This window comes from Camelus bactrianus, chromosome 10, assembly GCF_048773025.1.
Source record: "Camelus bactrianus isolate YW-2024 breed Bactrian camel chromosome 10, ASM4877302v1, whole genome shotgun sequence".
In the NCBI taxonomy this organism is placed as follows: domain Eukaryota; kingdom Metazoa; phylum Chordata; class Mammalia; order Artiodactyla; family Camelidae; genus Camelus; species Camelus bactrianus.
In genome coordinates, this window is record NC_133548.1 from 32077815 (window position 1) to 32096909 (window position 19095).

At 37.8% G+C, this 19095-nt stretch overlaps 1 protein-coding gene across 3 annotated transcripts in view; it reads right to left on the reverse strand.

Moving 5' to 3' along the window:
- The window catches only part of GAS2 (growth arrest specific 2), a 119758-nt gene extending 104352 nt beyond the window's left edge, over positions 1 to 15406 (reverse strand). The window contains exons 1-2 of one of the 3 annotated variants that reach the window (XM_074372229.1): positions 15267 to 15406; positions 6826 to 6990 (exon numbers count right to left, since the gene is read on the reverse strand). In XM_074372229.1, coding sequence (XP_074228330.1) covers positions 6826 to 6970 — 145 coding nt within the window. In that variant the 5' untranslated portion in view covers positions 6971 to 6990; positions 15267 to 15406. The other 2 variants (XM_074372230.1, XM_074372228.1) reach the window with 2 other exon arrangements.
- Positions 15407 to 19095: the final 3689 nt, after the last annotated feature.

Sequence of the window (19095 nt, forward strand, 5' to 3'; positions counted from 1 at the left end):
GAGGCAGAACCAGATCCTCTTTAATCTAAATTGTGTAGCTAGTTTGAGGATTAGATTATAGACGCTAGAAAAAGTAGAATTCTAGTGTCACAGAATCATTTCTCCTGCAATCCCATCTTTCCTTGTTGTTGGTACATTTAGGGAAAGAAAGGGCAATGAATAGATATAATGGCATCACCTTGGAGTGCCAACCACACTGGGTTGGACAGATTATTGACTTGAAGATTAATCCAAAATAGCCAAGTTTAGCAATAATATCTTTACTTCCTGAGTTCATAATTGCGGATTTTGATCTTTATACCATCAATTCAGTCACGACTGACAGCTTGCGAGTAGACAACAATCAGGAGGTTTGGTTAAACATTGTGATTAGCCATTTCCTCTTAAAATGTGAGGAGGGTACAATGACACGAAATAAACTTCTACCTGAAATATTCTGTCTGGTAGCTAAAATCAACACACATACTTGTACATACAAGTGTGTTCCTGTTGATGTGTGCTTGCCATAATTTCCAAAAAGATTACCCCTTTATCTTCTATTTTTCTAAGAAAGAATTTTTCCCTCCTAGTAAGTTAGCAGTACTACACTCAGGTTCCTAAAAGTATGACAACATCTAATAATGACATTCAGCACTTGAGTTCTTACTATATGCCAAGCACTAACATATATTCACAAAACTGAAATGGGTGCTACTGTTACATCCTTTTTACAGACCATGAAATTGAGGTACTTAGATTAAATAACTTGCTTAAGCTTGGGTTTAGAGGCTATGCTCTTGGCTACCATGCTTAGTTAAATAAATATTTGCTGAACACACAAATGAATATTTCCTATTGTTAAATGAATTCTCTCTAAAGCTGTTGTCCTTTTCTCTGTAAAAAGTCCACAGGCTATTTCTCTCGGATACTCTTTCTTAAAAACAAGCAAATAATAAAAAAAAAAAAAACCAAAATAAAAACCAACCAACAAACAAAATACAGCATGGGGTTGAAGATAGAGGTGTGAGAAATGAAAAGCTGTCTACATTGCAGACTGGGAAATGGCTGAGAATGTCATTCAGATGTGCTCTGATTTGTAGCCTGATTCACTGCAGAAGAAAACTGGTATATTTTACCTGTAAGGGTGATTCAGATATGATCAAACTGTACTCCAGTCTCCATAGTACCTCTCGGCCACAGTCTATTTCTCTAATGGGAGAATGCAAAGCAACTCATCTGTTATCTTAACTCAAATTGTTCAGTGTTTTGAGACTGAAATTTAAAGGTTTGAAGGTTGTGAGATAGGAAACGATTGATTATATAAAGTAACCCTAGATCAGTGCCTGCTCCACACTGATTCAAAGTGTCTACCCTGTATTTATATCAAGAGAAGACAAGGCTGGTTTTGCTGGGAAAGTTGGGAAAAAAAAAATTAGGGAGTGACTGATCTGAAAGGTGTCAACTTGTGAACATGAACTTGATTTTTTAAACTTTCAAATTAGCATAAGACACCTTCTTTCCTAAGGAATTTTTATTGACTATATCAAGAATATAAGAACTCTGCAGGGTAAGTATCTAGTAAAAGGGCTTCAAGAGCTGTTCCAAACTCATTAAACAGTTGTATTTGACAGCAGCAGCTTTAATAAATAGGTGCTTAACTTTTAAAGGCTGAGGATAGGTTTTTTAGAAATAACTGAAAAAATGAAACCATTATATGTTGATCTTATTAAGCATATAAATAACTAAGCTTTCTTTTATGTGTGTGTAGGAAAGTCAGAGAAAGGGTCAATCACCAACTGTCATGGTGCATTTCTAAATATAAGTAAAATCAATTCAGCTTAACTTGATTTGTAATATATCTTATGATTTACTCAGTCTCTGTATATATCCACACATTATGCCTACAACCCAAGGATCTTTAAGAACAATGTCAATTTCTGTGATGCTTAACATCTACAACGTTTTCTTACAAGTTTACTCCCATGTGATTCAAGCAATGTTATGAAACAAATACTAATTGAAGATAAAGGTAGACCATCCTTTTCAAACGATGAAAGAAGCACAAATAAACAATTTGAAAGCATGCATGTTCGTATCTTCATTTCAAAGCTAAGCCAGCAACAATCTTCAATAGTCTATCAACAATCATGAATTTGTAGAATGTGCCTCATCTATTTGAATAATGGGTAGTTGCTATAATCTGGGACTGCTAATTTAATAACATGCTGTTTATTCAAAGTGACAAGTTTTCCCCCAAGATTTATTTGTATAATCATTTGATATTCAAATATGTCCTAGGAACATAATTAACAAACAGGCAATAGCTAGTTCATGAACAAAAATAACAGAACAGAAAGACTAAAATAAAGATGAAATATGTATATTTAATGTATAGCAGGTGACAATGATCAAAGAAACATTTTTTAGTCAAGATTCTTTTGCTGCAGGTTTCTTTGGCTGTCTTTTCTGGCTGTCGGTCATAAAACTGCTCCATGGTTCCAGCTATCCAAACACGTACTTGGACTACAAAGATATGTGAGTAGTCATTAAATATCACATGACGATCTTCTCATGAATCAGACTGGTATTCTGCACCACAGACGAATCCCAACTACCGTGATGGTTTGTTCACCTTAACTGGTTAACTTATGACAAAGACAGCTGGCATTTTATATTCTAACATGTATATTTTAGTTAGTCTAAAAATTTGCTATTATGAATTTGCTATTGCTGCTTTAATTCCATGCCTAGGAATATAATGTAGTATTTATTATTGTTACTGGCTAAATAAGTAGATAGTACTTGAAAAGTACAGTATTATACTTACATGTTTGGCATGGATGTGAATATTGGTCTATGAATCAATGAAATAATTTTCTCCTCTATCTAATAATTTTTACCCATCAAAATATCTGAATACAAATTAAGCACTCTTTAAGAAACTCCATCTCTCAATTGACATTTCATATGTAGGATCAGAAATATCTGAATTTAGAGTATCACAGATACCTTTTTTGAAGGACATAAAAGGAAAAAAGTTACACTTCAGACAAGTATTACTAGAAAGAAATAGGAAAATTTTCCACAAGTAAGGTCCACAGGATGTTGGCAAAAGCTAATTAAAATCTTTAATTTAGTTTGTGAATTTCTATCTCATCAAAAACTTCAGATAATCTATATGGAGACCAGATCAACTTTGAAACTACTTCAATATCTCTAACTTTGAAGTAGATAAAAATTGAGAATTGAAAGTGTGAGTATAATATAAATTTCTGGGCAGAGGATATTATAGCTCAGTGGTAGAGCGCATGCTTAGCATGCAAACGTCTTGGGTTCAATACCCAGTACCTCCTCTAACATAAAGACACCTTATTACCTCCCCCTACCAAAAAAAAGCAAATAATAATAATAATAATAATAATGTATGTGCAAGTGTTTCTAAGTAACATAAATGGCCAATAATAAATAATTTTAAATTTCACTTTAATGACACCATGTCTAAAATATGTGCATACTAAATGTATCTATTATGTGTAATAAAAATATCTTCTAACATAGCCATAAATTTTTTTCCTCCCTTCCTTATCATCATCATACTAGCACATAACATATTTTCTTACTTCTGAATGTTTCATCATTTTAAATAATCTCAAGCTATTGGTCTACTTTCAAAGTTACTATGAAGATATTTACTTGAAGGCCATTATCTAGATACTTTTATGAATTCAAGTCAACAGAAAGTGGTACTTTACTATATTTTAAGATTCTTTCAGGATTTTTCTGAGAAAATTTCACAAGCCATCTGTTGCATTTGTGCTACCAACGACTAGCATAAAAAAAATTAGTCTTCTTAAAAAAAGATTATTCATTTATATAAATTGTTTTCTCCTTGTTTATGCATATAGTTGATTTCAAAGTGGGTCTCAAGAGATGGATGTCTGGGAAACTTAGACTTTTGGAACTGGAATGGACATTAGAGATCATCTACTGCAACCTCTTCATTTTACGGTTGAGGACACTGAGCCCAGAAAAGATAGCTGAGTGACTTTGGGCAAGTTTCCTACCAAGTGACAGAGCCAGAACCAGAAGCCAGGTCTCCTGACGCCCAGTTAGGAGCCAGGTCTCCTGACTTTTCGTCCAAGGATATTTCCATTACACTGACTCTCTATTCTTTGAGGCTGTCTTGGGCTGCTCACCCTGATCAAGCTACTTTGTAAATGATCATATTCAGCAAATAAAATGCGTCTGATGACAAGTGATGGGACCTTGGAACATACCTGTGTAATCAGGCTATACTCTAATTAATCACGATTTCCCACTGCCTAGGACATCTCAGGGACTCCTTGTTGACCATGCAATAAATCATAAGCTCCTTAACGTGGTCTTCAAAGCAGTATATCATCTAGCCCCAAAAAATCTCATGAAGCTCTCCCTTTCTTGATCTATGCTGTTGACACCAGCCTTTATTCAGTTCTTCCAATGCACCAAACTCCTTCCTCTCCCAGCACAGTCATTCCCTCCACCCCGGCTCTTTTCCCATGCTTTGTCTGGCTATTAATTACTCTTCAGATCTCAGTTCTAAACATAAGACCCCTTCAAAAGGATTTCCACAAGCCCTCTAATCATTTGCCCCACTCCCACCTCTTTGTGCATTCTTATTACAATCTATATCTTTTAGTGTTTATAGCAAGTCCAATTAATGAATAATTTATTCAGTTACTTATTTAATATGTTCCCTGTTCAATCTACTCCAAGCTCTATAAGAACAGGGATGCTGTCTATTCTTAATCACCACTCTACCCTCCAGTACTTAGCAGACTCTGCTGGAGCACAACAAACACAATAGCTCGTATTTACTACACTTAGTTGATAACTATGTGCCAGACCTTGTTCTAAAGCTGTTGATCTCATTTTAATCTCCAACAAACCTATGAGGTTGGGGCTGGTATTGCACATATTTCACAGATGACAAAACTCAGGCTCAGTGAACTAAGATGCTTGCCCAGCATCACAGAACCAGTAAGTGCTGGAACTGAGATTTAAATCCAAGCATCCTGATTCCAGAGTCCATTTTATTATAGTAATACTTTATGCTGCGGCACACTCAAATATTTGCTGAGTAAATGAATGAACTTACCCACAAAATCAAATCAACCACATCCCCAAACTATGTAAACAGAATAATAACAACACGTATAGAGTTTATGCCAGGCACTGTTCTAAGGAGTATATATATTTTAATCATTTACTCTCACAGCAACCCTCTTGTTATTACCACTCTCCAGATGAGGAAATTGAAGCCCAGAGAGGTTAAATAACTTGCCCAAGATCATGTTGCTGGTAAGGGGCAGATCTGGGACTCAAACACAGGTGGTTTATTCCACGTCTATGCCTTAACTTCTGTTCTGCACTGCCAACCTTGTGCTAGCCCAGATCTGAAAACAGCTCCAAGTTAATGTTACTAATGCAGCAATAATTAGTGAACACACACAAAAAGGGAGGACCCCCATCTGTTTAGGCTAAACTGACTTCTATGTGATGGAGAAAAATGCTCCTCCTTTGCATGGGTGAAAGGTAGCCCCTTCCTTTGGGTGGCTACAGCTCCATAACACAGTGAAGGGTCTTCTGAGGGAGTGATGGAGGTGAAGAATGGCTTCCGCATCTCTGTCCTTACCCTTTAGCTGGGCACCCTTGCCAAGGGTACCACCTGCATACCCAGATGTGGTAGCCCTGGTTAGACTACGTGGAATTGTCAAAAGCACATGGACACAGTGAGGAAAAAGGAAATATCTAACTCTAGGATAAAGGCTAAAAAAAAAAAATTGCAACAGCAATGTAAAAAAATCCAGAGCCACAGTGAGCAAAAGGAAAAATACTGCTAAAACCTTGCCAAATGTTGCTAAAATTTCAGATGCAGGTTCTCTTCACCAAGCTCTTAGTTTGATCAGCTAGAAAGTGAAGCTAATAGCAGTTACCTTGAAAGGATTCTTTCAATAACAAAATAATGTTGGTGACATCCTCTCTGTAACTGATAAAGCACCGTCCAGATTGTATGTTTACTCAATATTCAAATCTTATATCTTACAAACTCCGTAGGGATCCTTTACTCAGAACTTAAATCAATTTTGTTCTCCGTGAAAAATCACCAGTGAAAATTACATCGCTATACATGCTGATCTTTTAAATGTGTGATTCCATTTTGCACATGGTTGAAATTGTATTCTATGAATATGACAGAACAATAGAAACTCTAGAAAGAGGCAGCCTCAGCATGAGGTAGCATTTTTTCTCAAAGACAATCCTTTTGGAAGGTTACTTAAAAACAAAAATGAAATGAAAAGAAAATTTTTAATTCAAGGTTGGGTGCACTCGTCAGCTTATTTGGATAAAGGATAGATGCTCCAGAGTCTGGGTATTCAGCAGTTTTAGAAGGTGTGCTGATAAAAGTAGGGCAAACAAATCTGGTTTTACAAGCCAGATTTCCCAGACTGTGGTCTGTGTGCAAAGTCAAAAGAATAGGCCAAATTGGTTAGCTGCATGAAAAAAAGAAAAAAAAAATTAAAAGAAATCAGATTAGTATATAGATGAAATAAGCAATTTGACCACATGGCTCCCAATTTCAAGGCATGATAGTGGAATCACTAAGCACAGTTACTGTGAGAGACACTGGGAAATTCATGTAAATTTTCCATATGCTTTGGGTCTCCCCAAGCAAAATGCAAATAACCAAAGTCTTCCTTTCCAAGGTGCTGTCACATGCTTAGGTGAAAGACAGTTCATGAGTGGAGGGCATGGGGAGGGGGAACCTCTTATCTTTGCTGACAAAACAAGATCTTATAACCTTACCTAACAGATTGGTCAACCACAGGGCCAGATCTTCTTTCATCGGCAGCAAATTAGCTTCATGTCTGCTGGCCAGCCACTGGCTATACTGGTGCATATCAGAGAGGCCAGGTCCACTCCGTACCTTGGGGCTCAGAGCAGTGCACATTATTTATCCACTTGGAATACCTGTTTTGGAAACAGAAGAGCAATTGCTTTTTACACAGACTTGTCTTGTGAAAATCCTGCTACCAGTGACACAGTAAGACACCAGATCCGTGGACGTTTTGATGACAGGCCAGGTTATTAATTATTAATCCCTTATGAAACCTTATTAGCTTTATCTGTACTGGCCCTGTCACTTTTGACCAGCCATTTGGTTGGAAACAGCAGCAATCAAAGGTCAAACAGAGTAATCAAACAGTAAGCTCTATGTTTGTGTAAAACATCATATTTGGAAAAAGTCAGCTTCTCAGGCAAGAAATTGCATTCATTGAAAAGCCATAAAAAGCAGCTGATTACAATTTTGGTACCTAAATTGTACATTCCCATTGTTTGGGTTAATTGTTGAAACCACAGATTTTCATAGAATTTTAGGAGTAAGTGCTAGCAATGACAGTATTTGCACAATGTCTTAGAAACACATGGTCACTACTCATAAGACAACTGGGAGATTAAGCACAGTGCTTGCTTCTTTGCAGATCGCTAAGCAATCGTGGTCTTACAGTTGAGACAAGTGGTTAGAAGACAAGGTAGGCGTGCATTTAAAGAGTTCCTACTGTACTTCTCTCATTTTACAGTTAATGAAAACAAAAAAACAAAAAAAAAAGGGGGAGGGGGAAGTGACTTAACCAAGATCATATAGCTAGATCATGGCAGAGTAGGGCCTGAATTTGGGACCTCATATAAGACCGTTACTGTTTTCTGAGTGACACATTTTACAAAATAGTATCATCAATAACCCCCATTATAACCTAGAAATTACACCATAATTCTAATAAATACCACCCACTGCAGGTTATTCTTTTATTGTACTTTGTACCTTCCCACATACCAGGGTTTGTTTGCAATCATCTTCATAGTAGAAGTCATTAAATGTCTTATAGCTACAAAATCAGAGATGATGTCACTAATCTACGAGGAGCACAGTTCTCCATGTGGGTTGCAAAAAACATGTATGAATATAGACTTGGCCTTGAATGTAGCACTTCAGTATGTATTACTTATAGGACCTTAGACCACAGAAATAATACTGAAGTAGCAAGGGAATAAACTCATAAATTAAACTGTGCATAGAACTGCATTCCGTATGCAAATAGTGCCTGCAAAATAACCAATTGTGCTATGACTGAATGAAAATGGTAAGAAGTAAGATTTATATGATACAATGAGGGCTTCAGCTATGTTTACTACTAATGGCATTTTAAGTTATCAATGTAAGTAATACGTTATACTTATAAAATATATCATTTTATATATATACATATACACACACATATAAATATATATGAGTTTTATTATCTGCAACTTAACAAAGCATTCCTTTCCAGTTAATCTCAAATTCTGATTCTCCTAGCCTACATTAATTTTTGCTTTCTACAGACTGCTTTTTAAAAAAAAAAAAAAGATAATGGTGTTCAGAAAAATGTAAAATGTCACAGTCTCCCAAACGTTTTGCTGTAGTATTAGAAGACTGACGGGAGTGTGAGTAAACACCTAAAAGGGTCATCAACATAAAAATTAAAAGCACAGACAATTTCATTTCCAAAGCAATTATGTTTTGAAGTAATCCTTTGCAAAAAAGACACTAAGTTTTCTTTGAAAACACTTTCTATAAATCTTTATCTATCTAGTTTTCTAAAGTGATAATCAGTGAAAATGTGAAATTTTCTTAATACGCCTTGTCCTATGCTATTAAATTGTCATTATAGGGACCAGTACACCACAAGTGTCCATTTCCTTTTGCAGCTAATCATGACATTATTCATATAAAGTCCTAAAGTTTTCTCCAAACCCTGCGATTAAACCAGAAACCTCACACATTTTTTGCCCCAGTTCTTTAAAGAGTAGCTCCAGTCCCAGGAAAACAAAACATCTCCCAGTAGCTGGTTAGGGCACATCCAGGTGAGACAGCCTCAGAAACAAACATTTAAATAATAATATATTTCAGCGCATGATTCATACATTTAAATAACCAACTGAAATCTTAAAAGGGTTACCTCTAAAATGCCTTTCTTCTCAAGACACAATCTCTCCCACTACTTTCCTGAAAGCGAGATGCGGTAGTTCAGTAACTTTACCTGCATCCTATTATGTGCTCTGCAACTTCCATTTAAGCATCAGAGTCCTATTTTGCTTTGTAAAAGCAAGAAGACACCTCCGATTCTTAAGCTCATTGTCCAGCAAAGAATTCATCAAGGGATAGTTTACAGTAAGCCTAATGGCATGTAACAGTTTCAGTGAGCCACAGGGACATTATCTGTTCCCTCAATACTTCTACACAGTGAAGTTTTTATTTTCTTTGACAGTGGCACATTTATTTCTCATGTAGTCTGTCCTGTATTTTGCCAGGAATGTAATTCAAACTACCCTCTAATAATTACAGATGAACATTAAGTAAAAACAGTAAGAGTAACTAAGCTTTTTTTGTTATGCTGTTTTGTATATAATCAAAATTATATCCAAAGTGGAAAAAAAAAAAAAGAGTTATATTTTCCACAGAGGCAAAAGTGTGAGAAAGAAGGCTTAGTGGGTAACTAGCATGCGAGAGAAGTTAAATGATTAAATATATGCCAAATATGTAGTCACCTAAAGTTACTGTCAGAGATAGGGACTCCTCTATTTAAGTCTCCTTTTTAAAAAATTAAGATTCCATCCAAATTCTTCTGATTCTTTTTTCATATTTCAAATTACCGTCAAACTTGTCATGACTCTATTGCTTAGTTGGAAGTCATTACATGGAGGTCTTGGATTTAAATATGGTGGAGATGTGAATAGGAAACATGGAAATGGACCCAGCTAGCAGGATCAAAATTTGAAGTGTGAAGGAATTCCCCCATGTTGAAGCAGTTTCCAAATGAAATGATTAAATTGGGGTGAATTAAGTTCAAATGAATTTATATTACCCAGATAAAAAATCGCTACAGGATTATAAACCTTTTATAATTTTCAACAAATGTTTAATCCATTTGAATGAGCTGAATTGGTCACAAAGAATAAATTACAAGAAAAAGATCATTTCTGATATTTTGAATTCATTCAAAAGTCTTCGAAAACCACGAGAGATGCCAAGGGGTAACTTTTAAAGATGGGAAATGAAATGATTAATGATACACTAGACTTGAAGAAAAAAATTAGGTTTTGGAGAAAGAAAAACTTTTCTTTTGTATAATATATTTACATAGTGCAAGATGTTACTATTAAAATTCATATAATCTAAATATTAAAAAGCTTGATAAGTAGTTTGATAATTAATTAGTAAGCAAAGTCAATCGCTCTGGAAGAAGGAGTAAGGACTCAAATGCTTCTATGTCTCCTCCAAACTATGGCTTCTCCAAGCTTTATGGGTCTATCTAAAAATGGATAACTCAACCCTCAGGATTTGGAATTCAGAAAAATAAAACTTAAAGGGAAAAACATGCAGAAACTTAATACAGGTTCTTCAAAGAATGTGTGTGTGTGCGTGTGTGTGTGTATTTTTTTCTTTCTTTCCACAGAAGTGACTCTGGAATAACCATTATGAATATGATGAGACTTGAACTAGCCCAGGGGAAGAAGAAAAAATTAATGACTCCGTAAGTAAAATATCACATGTTTAAAGACTGTTTAGTCTGTTGCTCCAGAATCCCAGTTGAAGACATTACAGTTTTGACTCTGAAGAAAAAGTATTCTTTTTCGCCACCTAGAGGTGTGCTTTGATTATGACCAAGATGGTTTCCAGTCTATCTCGAGTCTTTGTTGACATGTTATTACAAAATGTATTGCAATACTGCATAAAGAATGAATTGGAAAGAAAGAAAAATGAGGACAAAATGATAAGCACTATTTCACTACGGTCTGATACGAGATTCTGCTAAGAAGTCTTATTAATAGACCAGAAGTCCTCAGGTCAAATACTGACTCTCCTTCCTAGACGTTTAGCTCCCGTTCTATTCTAGTCACATGACTTTTTGTGCTTGCGTTCTCCAGTGTGTACAGTGGCGGCTAACATCTCAAATATACTTGTGAAGATTAAAAACCTGTGTCAGTATTGGGCATCTATTTTATAGTCAATAAATACTAGCTAAGCTGAAATCATCACCGTAGGACATATGCCAAAATAAAACTTCCATTGACTTATTTTAAAAAGAATAGCGATTCTGTAACAAAATAGGAATATTTTGTAGAACTCTAAATCACTAAGAAAAGACAAAAGACCAGGGGTAGACATGAAAACAGGTTAACTTATTGATGAAATAAAACCATAAATGACGGAAAGTCCAAAATTTCCTTCATATTGAAAGGGATGAAGCCCCTAAGGTGATGGATGAAATGCTGAGCTCTGAAGTGAGTAGTTCATATGTTTTTTAAAAACAAATTTTGGTAACAAATTATAGTTCACTTTGGCATCAACGACTTATTATCTACTAAGGCAAGGCATGCTATACCTTTCAAAATAAATGCGAAGATGTCACTGCATTCCTGTCCCCACTCACAAAGATACCTAACTGCGACCATTTAAAACAGAGTGCTAATTAACCCACAGGCAAGGGTCCCATCACTAAAAGCCACCTTTGTTCTGATTTAGAGCACTGCCCTCACTTCTGCCTAGTCAGTTTTGTGTCTTACAGGTATGAAACAATGACAAAAACGAAGTTTCAAGGCCAATAACACTGTTTTTTAAAAATAAAATAAAAAAAAAACCAAAACAGAAACAAATCCCCTCAAAAACTTAAGCCAAACACCCTTTCAAAATTCAGAAGGAGAAAATGCTATCTTTCAAGCTAGACTGAAGGAATTAACAGCCAAGGATGGCTCTAGGTGGCTCCTTCCCCATTATGAGTTCTTTACTCCTACGTGATTCATTTTGACTGGCCAATAATGGGTCTACAAAGCTGTGTATTCTCAATCAATGTCAGAAATGCAAAAATCTTAAACCTAGGGATCTAAACAGGATATTTAATTTTAAAAGTCCAAAATTCAATCAGAAAGGTAATTCCAGATCTTGCAAATGGATCTTCACTTCTGGCCAAGGGGAGTGACTTGTCCCAAATTAAAAAGCACCAAGTATAAAGGGAAAATGACACTAGTAACTAGTTTTTCTAATGATGAAATAAAGTCTTCAAATTCAAATGGACCTTAGGAGATGTACCAGCCAAATTTCTGTGATTAATAAGGGGCTGGAGGCCTAAGATATTCTGACCAAAGTAACAAGTCTGTTTAGTCACAGAGTCATTAAAAGTATCCTACTCAGCCCCCCTGGTGCTCAGACTCAGGTGATGCTAACTCTCTTCCAGGAATCTCCTTCTTATCTTGCCCATGATAATTGTCTTGAACCAGATGGCATACCTGTAATAATATTCCTTTCCAAGTCATGATCAAAACATTAAGACTGAGTGGGAATTGATTTCTTATATTTTCATTGCATGAGAGATATTTTTAGGCTTTAAAAAAAAATTCTACTAAACCATTCATCCAAACAATTTAGCTCAGGTTTTCGGACCCCTACCAGATTCACTTGAAACGTAATTTGAACAGAAAACCATCTCAAAAGTTATTAATCAATTAGACCATTTGAGGACTTATATCAAAATTTCACCTAAGTTGATTAACTCATGACAATGAATTAGCCTTAATTCATGAGAAGATTTTGTTTTGTCTCTGTGTGTGTGGTTTATAATAAAAAGAGTTCTGTTCTATGTATCTATCATGTAGTCGGGAGCTAGCAGAGTTCTACATTCTGTTGAATATATATTTAGAATCATGTAAGAGCATTAGCAAAAACTCAAATTGATTTGACCCTGAAAACATTTAGGACAGGAAAATTATACAAGCACCTTACTCTTTTGGACAAGAGATATTTTCTACCTTTACTCCAGTTCTTTTCTCTAGTCAGAAAACACTGAGTGGAAAACCTCAAGAGTTGTGCAGGAGAAATTAAAAGAAACAGTGGGATCTCTGTGTGCACCATATCAAAACCACAAAGATACAAAAATAACGTTAACGTCAGCTCCAGTTTTAACAACTCCCTCTGCAAACAAATTGTTAGAGCCTCCTTATTTGGTTTCAACCCAGGTAAATTGGGCCTTTCCAAAGGCTCCAAAAGTCCATAAAGCAGCCTTGAAGCAAAGTTCTAAAATTATACATAACATACTCAGGATTAATATAAGATCTGACATTCTGCCATACTTGCAAGTTGAATTAAGATTTCTTACCAAGATACTAGACAACTCAGTGGCAATCACAAGACCTCTTGCACTAGTTGAAAGAAATTTTGCCTTGTGAATTTATTTCCCATCAAAGCACAGACCACATCACAAAAAAAGTCTGGTGTTCAGCGCTATAGTAAAGAACTAAGCCCCAAGTTTAGCAGCACATAGGCTGAAAATCAAGCTACCTTTCCCTGTCAGAGCCCACTCCTGGAGCCCTGCACGAAGGCTACAATGTGCATTGCCAAAGCTGCCTGCCCCATGCCTCAGACATCTGTCCCTTACCTTGTCTTAGGCACTGAGAACCAGGATGCCCATGTTGGAGAGAACCACCAAAGTCACCACCTCCTCCTCCACAGTTAGGGGGGAGCATTCCTTGAGAAGGAACTCATTGATGGATTTCAAAGACAGGCTGGGCAAACCAGATCCCAGCTGGAGTTAATCAGTGTCCACAGTGCTAAGGGCTTGGGGCAGAGAAGCAGTGAGCACGCAGACGTGTTCTCAGCCTTGCCTCTGTGAATCTCAGGGGATAGGTGGGGAGGAAAGGTGGACTTCCTCTGCCTGGCTGGCACCTCGGACCGGTCTGAGCTTTTGTTTAACGCTCGGAGACCAAATGGGTGTTCCTGTGCGCAGGCAGACCTTATTTCCTGGGCATAAGATCTCCCATACACAGTTGATTTAGCTTTGTTGGAGAGGGTTCTTGGGGAGAGGGAGGAGTTTACAAGAGAGACAATAAAGTTTTGCAAACTCTTCACTGTAAGAGGGTGAAGATGAAGTGGGTGAGAGAATAAAGACGAAGAAGGTGGGAGAGAGGAAAGGCTTTTTGATTTCCAAAACGGTTAACTGGAGGAAAATGGATAACCTCTCCCCTCCTCCTCCAATTGTACTGGAAGGTAGAAAACAGAATCCGTTAACCCCTGCTTTTGCTCCCTCCCTATTCGGACGTCTGGGTTAGGTTAAGAGCAACTTACTTTGTTAGGTCGATAGAATTTAATTTTGCCAGAATGCTTAATACCTCCAAGGCCAACTTGGCTCCTCTGCTCCCCAAATAATTTCAGATTCCAAACCCTTGCTTTTTGGACGAAAAGAACAATACTAGCCAAAATCTTCCCTAAGGGGATTGATTCGTAGGCTAGCATTTGTTTATTCATGTAAGAACGCTCAACTCTGTCAAACTCATCAGTGAAAAACAGCATCACCCCCAAATCACACGTGTCGCGCTCCTTCCTCCCCTCCCGGCCTTCTAGACTGAAGTGAAACGTTCAGGATCAATCCATTAAGACAACCACCCCCCTCCCCTCTCCGCAGCTGGAGACAAAGCTGAGCGTGCACGCAGAGACCCTCGTGCACGAATGCATAAGTGTGCATTTACAACTGATGTACTAATTAGAAATCCTCTCTTCCGTCCCTGGTTGGCTGAGCCGCCTCAGCCGGCTTCTCGCTGCGGCGGTTATTTGGGCTGTTCCACAATAGGGATGAGGAGCACATGGTTGCTTCCAGGGAAAAGGAGAGTCACCCACTGCAGCGGCCACCCAACCCAGCGCCAGAGCCCATCCTGCCGTCCGCGGCTCTCCACCCTTCGCAGCCGCATCCCCGAGGCTACGTGCGCTGATCCCCATCCCCACCCCCTCCCCACCCCGCCCGCCGCCACCCGTGCAGCAGAGGCAGGGGCTCCGCCAGCCGGGCTGCAGAGCGCGCACGCCGCGGCGGCGGCGGCGGCGGCGGCGGCGGCGGGGAGCTGGGCCTGCCCGCCTGCTCACCCCCGCGTCCGGAGCTGGGCTGCTGGCGGCTCTCAGGGGCGCCGGGGCTGGCGGCTGGGCTCCGGCGGCGTCTGCGGCCCGGCCCCCTCCCCGCGCAGGTCCTGCAGCGGCCGCTCTGCGCACCCCACCAGCCCGGCGGCAGCGGCAGCGGCAGCAGCTAAAGCCGCACTGGCCCTCTTCATACTTCTCCGAGGGTTCCTCTCGGTGCTGTTTGGGAAAACGATTTTTCCCCCCTGCCAGAAACAGATTTCCTACATTTCATCAGTCCACATAGACCGAGCGGAAGTAAAATGCTTACTTTTTCTGGTGGACAGCAAACGCAATTGACACTGATTTACCCTTCAAACGGGGAGAGATTGTATTACAAGCCCTTGGCAGCAATTCCGAGGTTGGGGCCAAGTTCCAGCCCCCTCCTGGTCCCCCAAACGCCAACCTAAGAGAGAAAGGGCGGGGGAGGGGGTGGGGAGGGGATCGTATTTAACTCGGGGGTTTTAACAGAGTCAATGGCTTTAGCACAATATTAAAATTGGGTGTTGGAAAAGTTTTCGCTTTCCTGGCCAGTGATTTTGCAGACTCGGAGGCTTGAGCTTTCCAGTAACTTCGGCCACTCTTCGTTCCAAATTGAACAATTTGACTTCTTACAGTTCCCTTTAAATATCAGATTTTAGAAGAGGCTGTTCTCGCGGCTGTTTTCGCTTTACAAAAGGAAATACAATTCCACCCTTCCTTCTCTCAGCCTCGGCTCAGTATTATGTTGAATGTCAGAGACAGTCTTCTCCAACTGTTGTTTATTAGGGCATGTATTCTGAGATGAAAAGTCTTCCCATGAAGCAGATGTTCGAGCGTCTGCTTCACCTCTGATAGACATGTGACCTCTTGCTGGATGTCCTAGTCGCCTCAAGTTACCACTTGGCGTGGAGCGTAGATGAAAAGGATCACACGTTTTTGTTGTGGTCGTTTCCGTGTTCATCAGTTTCAGGTGTATCTCCGCCCACGGATGGCGGTGCCACAGGTATTCGGATCCTCTCTTGGACACCATTTTTAAAACGATGAGTAGTTGACCACCTCCCCACCTCACCTCCCTCAAAAAAATAGAAACTACCTGCAGATAGACAGTAGCAAAGTGATGTGGATACTTTCAGATCTCACTGAAAAAAAAGCATTTTGCACTTATTCTCGCTTTCATCTGGAAATGGTTATTTGCTCTAAAACAGCAAGAAATGGCATCAGTTCTTTGGTTGTAGTAGCAGTACAAATAATGAAGAAGGGGAGAAAACAGATGGAAAACTTTGGCGGCACTGAACTCCAAGCTTTTTATTTTAGTTCAGTTGGGTGTTTGCAGTTAACCCCATATTTCTCCTTGGCTTCTCAGAAGGAAAGGCAAAAGAGCCATTCCTCAGTTTAAGGAGAAACAGCACTATAAAAAGGCCTGTCTCCCTGCTTGGGGATACGTCATCAACAACAGAATGCACAGAACAGGTTACTGATGCATTTGAGTAAGTCATTCTGATTAATAAACTTTCTCAAAATTTAACCAGATAGATCTGAGTGTAGGAGCCCCAGCAAAGTACTGTGAGTTTCTGAGCTTTTAAAATTCAAGTAAAATCAAACACCCTTGATTATTTTTCGTGACCAAAACATCATCAGCCCATAACTGTTGATTTAAGTTATCTTCAGGGTCTATAATGATTCAAAAAATTTAACACCTGGGTTTTTGAAATTTTATATTCTGTTCTTCTCCAGATATAAATATTCTTGTCACATTGTTCAGATTGGTGTTAGAAACAGCAAAGTGTAAAGGCAATATTTTTGTTGATTCAGAGACAATGTTAAAGCCAGTGTGGGAGTGTAAGGACGCTTCTGGAGGCATTGGGAGAGCATGATCATTCAAATTACTCCCTGCCATGCCCCTTTCTTCTGGGTATTTTTATTTTTAAATTTTGCATTATATCAGATCCTCTGTCCTTTTAACAAAAACCAAAAGGAAAATACTGAAAGAAACATGTATTTTCCTCCCTTAGTGTCTAAGAGTTGTGCTGAATATTCTTTTGGTGACAAAGGAAAAGTAATATAAAAAGATTTCTGAAGAGGCATCAAAGTAGTTTCCACTTAAACTTTTTTCAGCATTTGTAACCACTTCCATTTTTATTTTGTGTTTTCAAAAATCAAATTTCTATCTACGTGTTCCAGTCAGTCACTTATAAAAAGTTGTCAGAAAATCTTTTTGTCCAAGAATTTTCTTGCTCTGGTCTCAACCTAAACATATTTGTCTTAGGAAACCATAGTGCAACCGACTCGGTTTATAACCTCTCTAATGTGAAGGCAGAAGAAGTGGAAGCCTCACCTAATGGGTCAAAAATACATTTTTAAATGTTGAATTTTAAGAAATTTTATTATCAGAATGATTTATGCAAATGCATCAGTAACCTGTTCTGTCTAAATACATTCTTGAAACTTAACTGCATAAATAAGAAAAGTCAAGGCAGATTTAAAGAAAACACAGTTTAGTTTTCCAAGTTACCACAGTTTTGAAGACTTTAATATTGAAAATTCCTGGGTTACTATGTGTTTCAGGCATTCTAAACTTTTCAACATTGTCTTGAGTATTAAGTGTGCCTTTCCTCTAAATATAAATATATATGCTTAAAATGAGCAAAAATAAAATCTTTAATTTTTTTTACCTCATCTGTTGGTTAGCCTCCCTTACCATCTCCCCTCCCTTGCTCATGGGAGTCATATATTTTAACTTACTCTGAAAAGTGGGACAAACCTTCAATAGATGGAGATTACTGGGAATTTTGAAATAAGTTAAATGATGTGGGAAGGGACACTGGGTTAAAGTTAAATAAATTTCCAGAGATGACCAAGACACTCTTATATCCCTAAATACCTTCAAACAGGCACTAAAAAATTGCAAGTGGCAGCAAAAAGCAGTATGAAGATATGCAATGGTGCTGAAGGAAAATGTTGAGCCATGTAATAAGGGAAAGCATCTATTTACATTGTATTGAAATAATTTATCAGTGATGTATAAAATATGTTTATCTTTCCCTACCTAGCTAGCATCTTGGCCCATGGTATAGGCCCTCAACTGGTTTATACTGAAATAAAAAAATTTTAAATGTCATAGGGCACACAAAATGGATTTTATAAGTCCTAGTATGGAAATTGCAAATACTGTTAGGGATAAAAAGTCAATGCTATTACTTTTCATTACTATTCATATAGAAAACTACAAAGAATAAATGGGAAAAATTTCACAGGAGAAATTCAAGATTTACTCTCAGTCTGATATGCAACTTAAAAAAACCAATCGCTTTACTCTCAGTGGAGAACTTTAAACTTTATAAGCACAACAAAACAGTAGCACAGATATCCATTCCCTACTGTGCAAGACTCATATTTTTGCAAAATGTGTGTTATATGTGAGCATATGTCATCTAATTTTTACACAGGGGATAGATTCAAATCATTTCATGGAATATGCCATTTGTCTTGTCTGGTTTTAAGTATCCTGTGCAATCTCTGCTGTTGTGTGATTTTTCTTGTCTAAGTTGGAGTTGTTTTTTTTTTTTTTCCCAAATATTTGTGTGGTTTGTTTCTAAATCTTTTATTAAAATATGATGCCATCCTAACTGCAAGAAGCTTGAATTTTATATGAATGTTTAATATAAAATATTTTTATTTCTGTAACCTTGTCTTTCTCTGTCATCTCTAGCATCTAGAATGCTATTGAGCATACAGCAGGCACTCAATAGATAATTGTTGAATGAGTATATGACTATCACAGAAGAAGCCAGTCTCTTAGGAAGCTTACTGCTAATTGGTTAGGTTTTTATATATTGTCTTTAATTTAGTAGTTTGGAACTCAGAATAGAAAAATAATGTTAAAATAGCATTATAAATGATGGTTTCACTCCCACGTTAGAATCATTTCATCTGGTAAAATGTAACCAGAGTTCAGTAAAACAGATGCTTGCCCGTGTTCCAGGCTTATAAATGAGGTCAGTCTGTGTCACTTGTCACTTCATTAAAAACCAAGGTTGATTTGGATTCAAGGTTTAATCATAACCAATATAATATGGGTGCAATGAAAAGTAATAGAAAATATGACTCCTTCAGTGGCT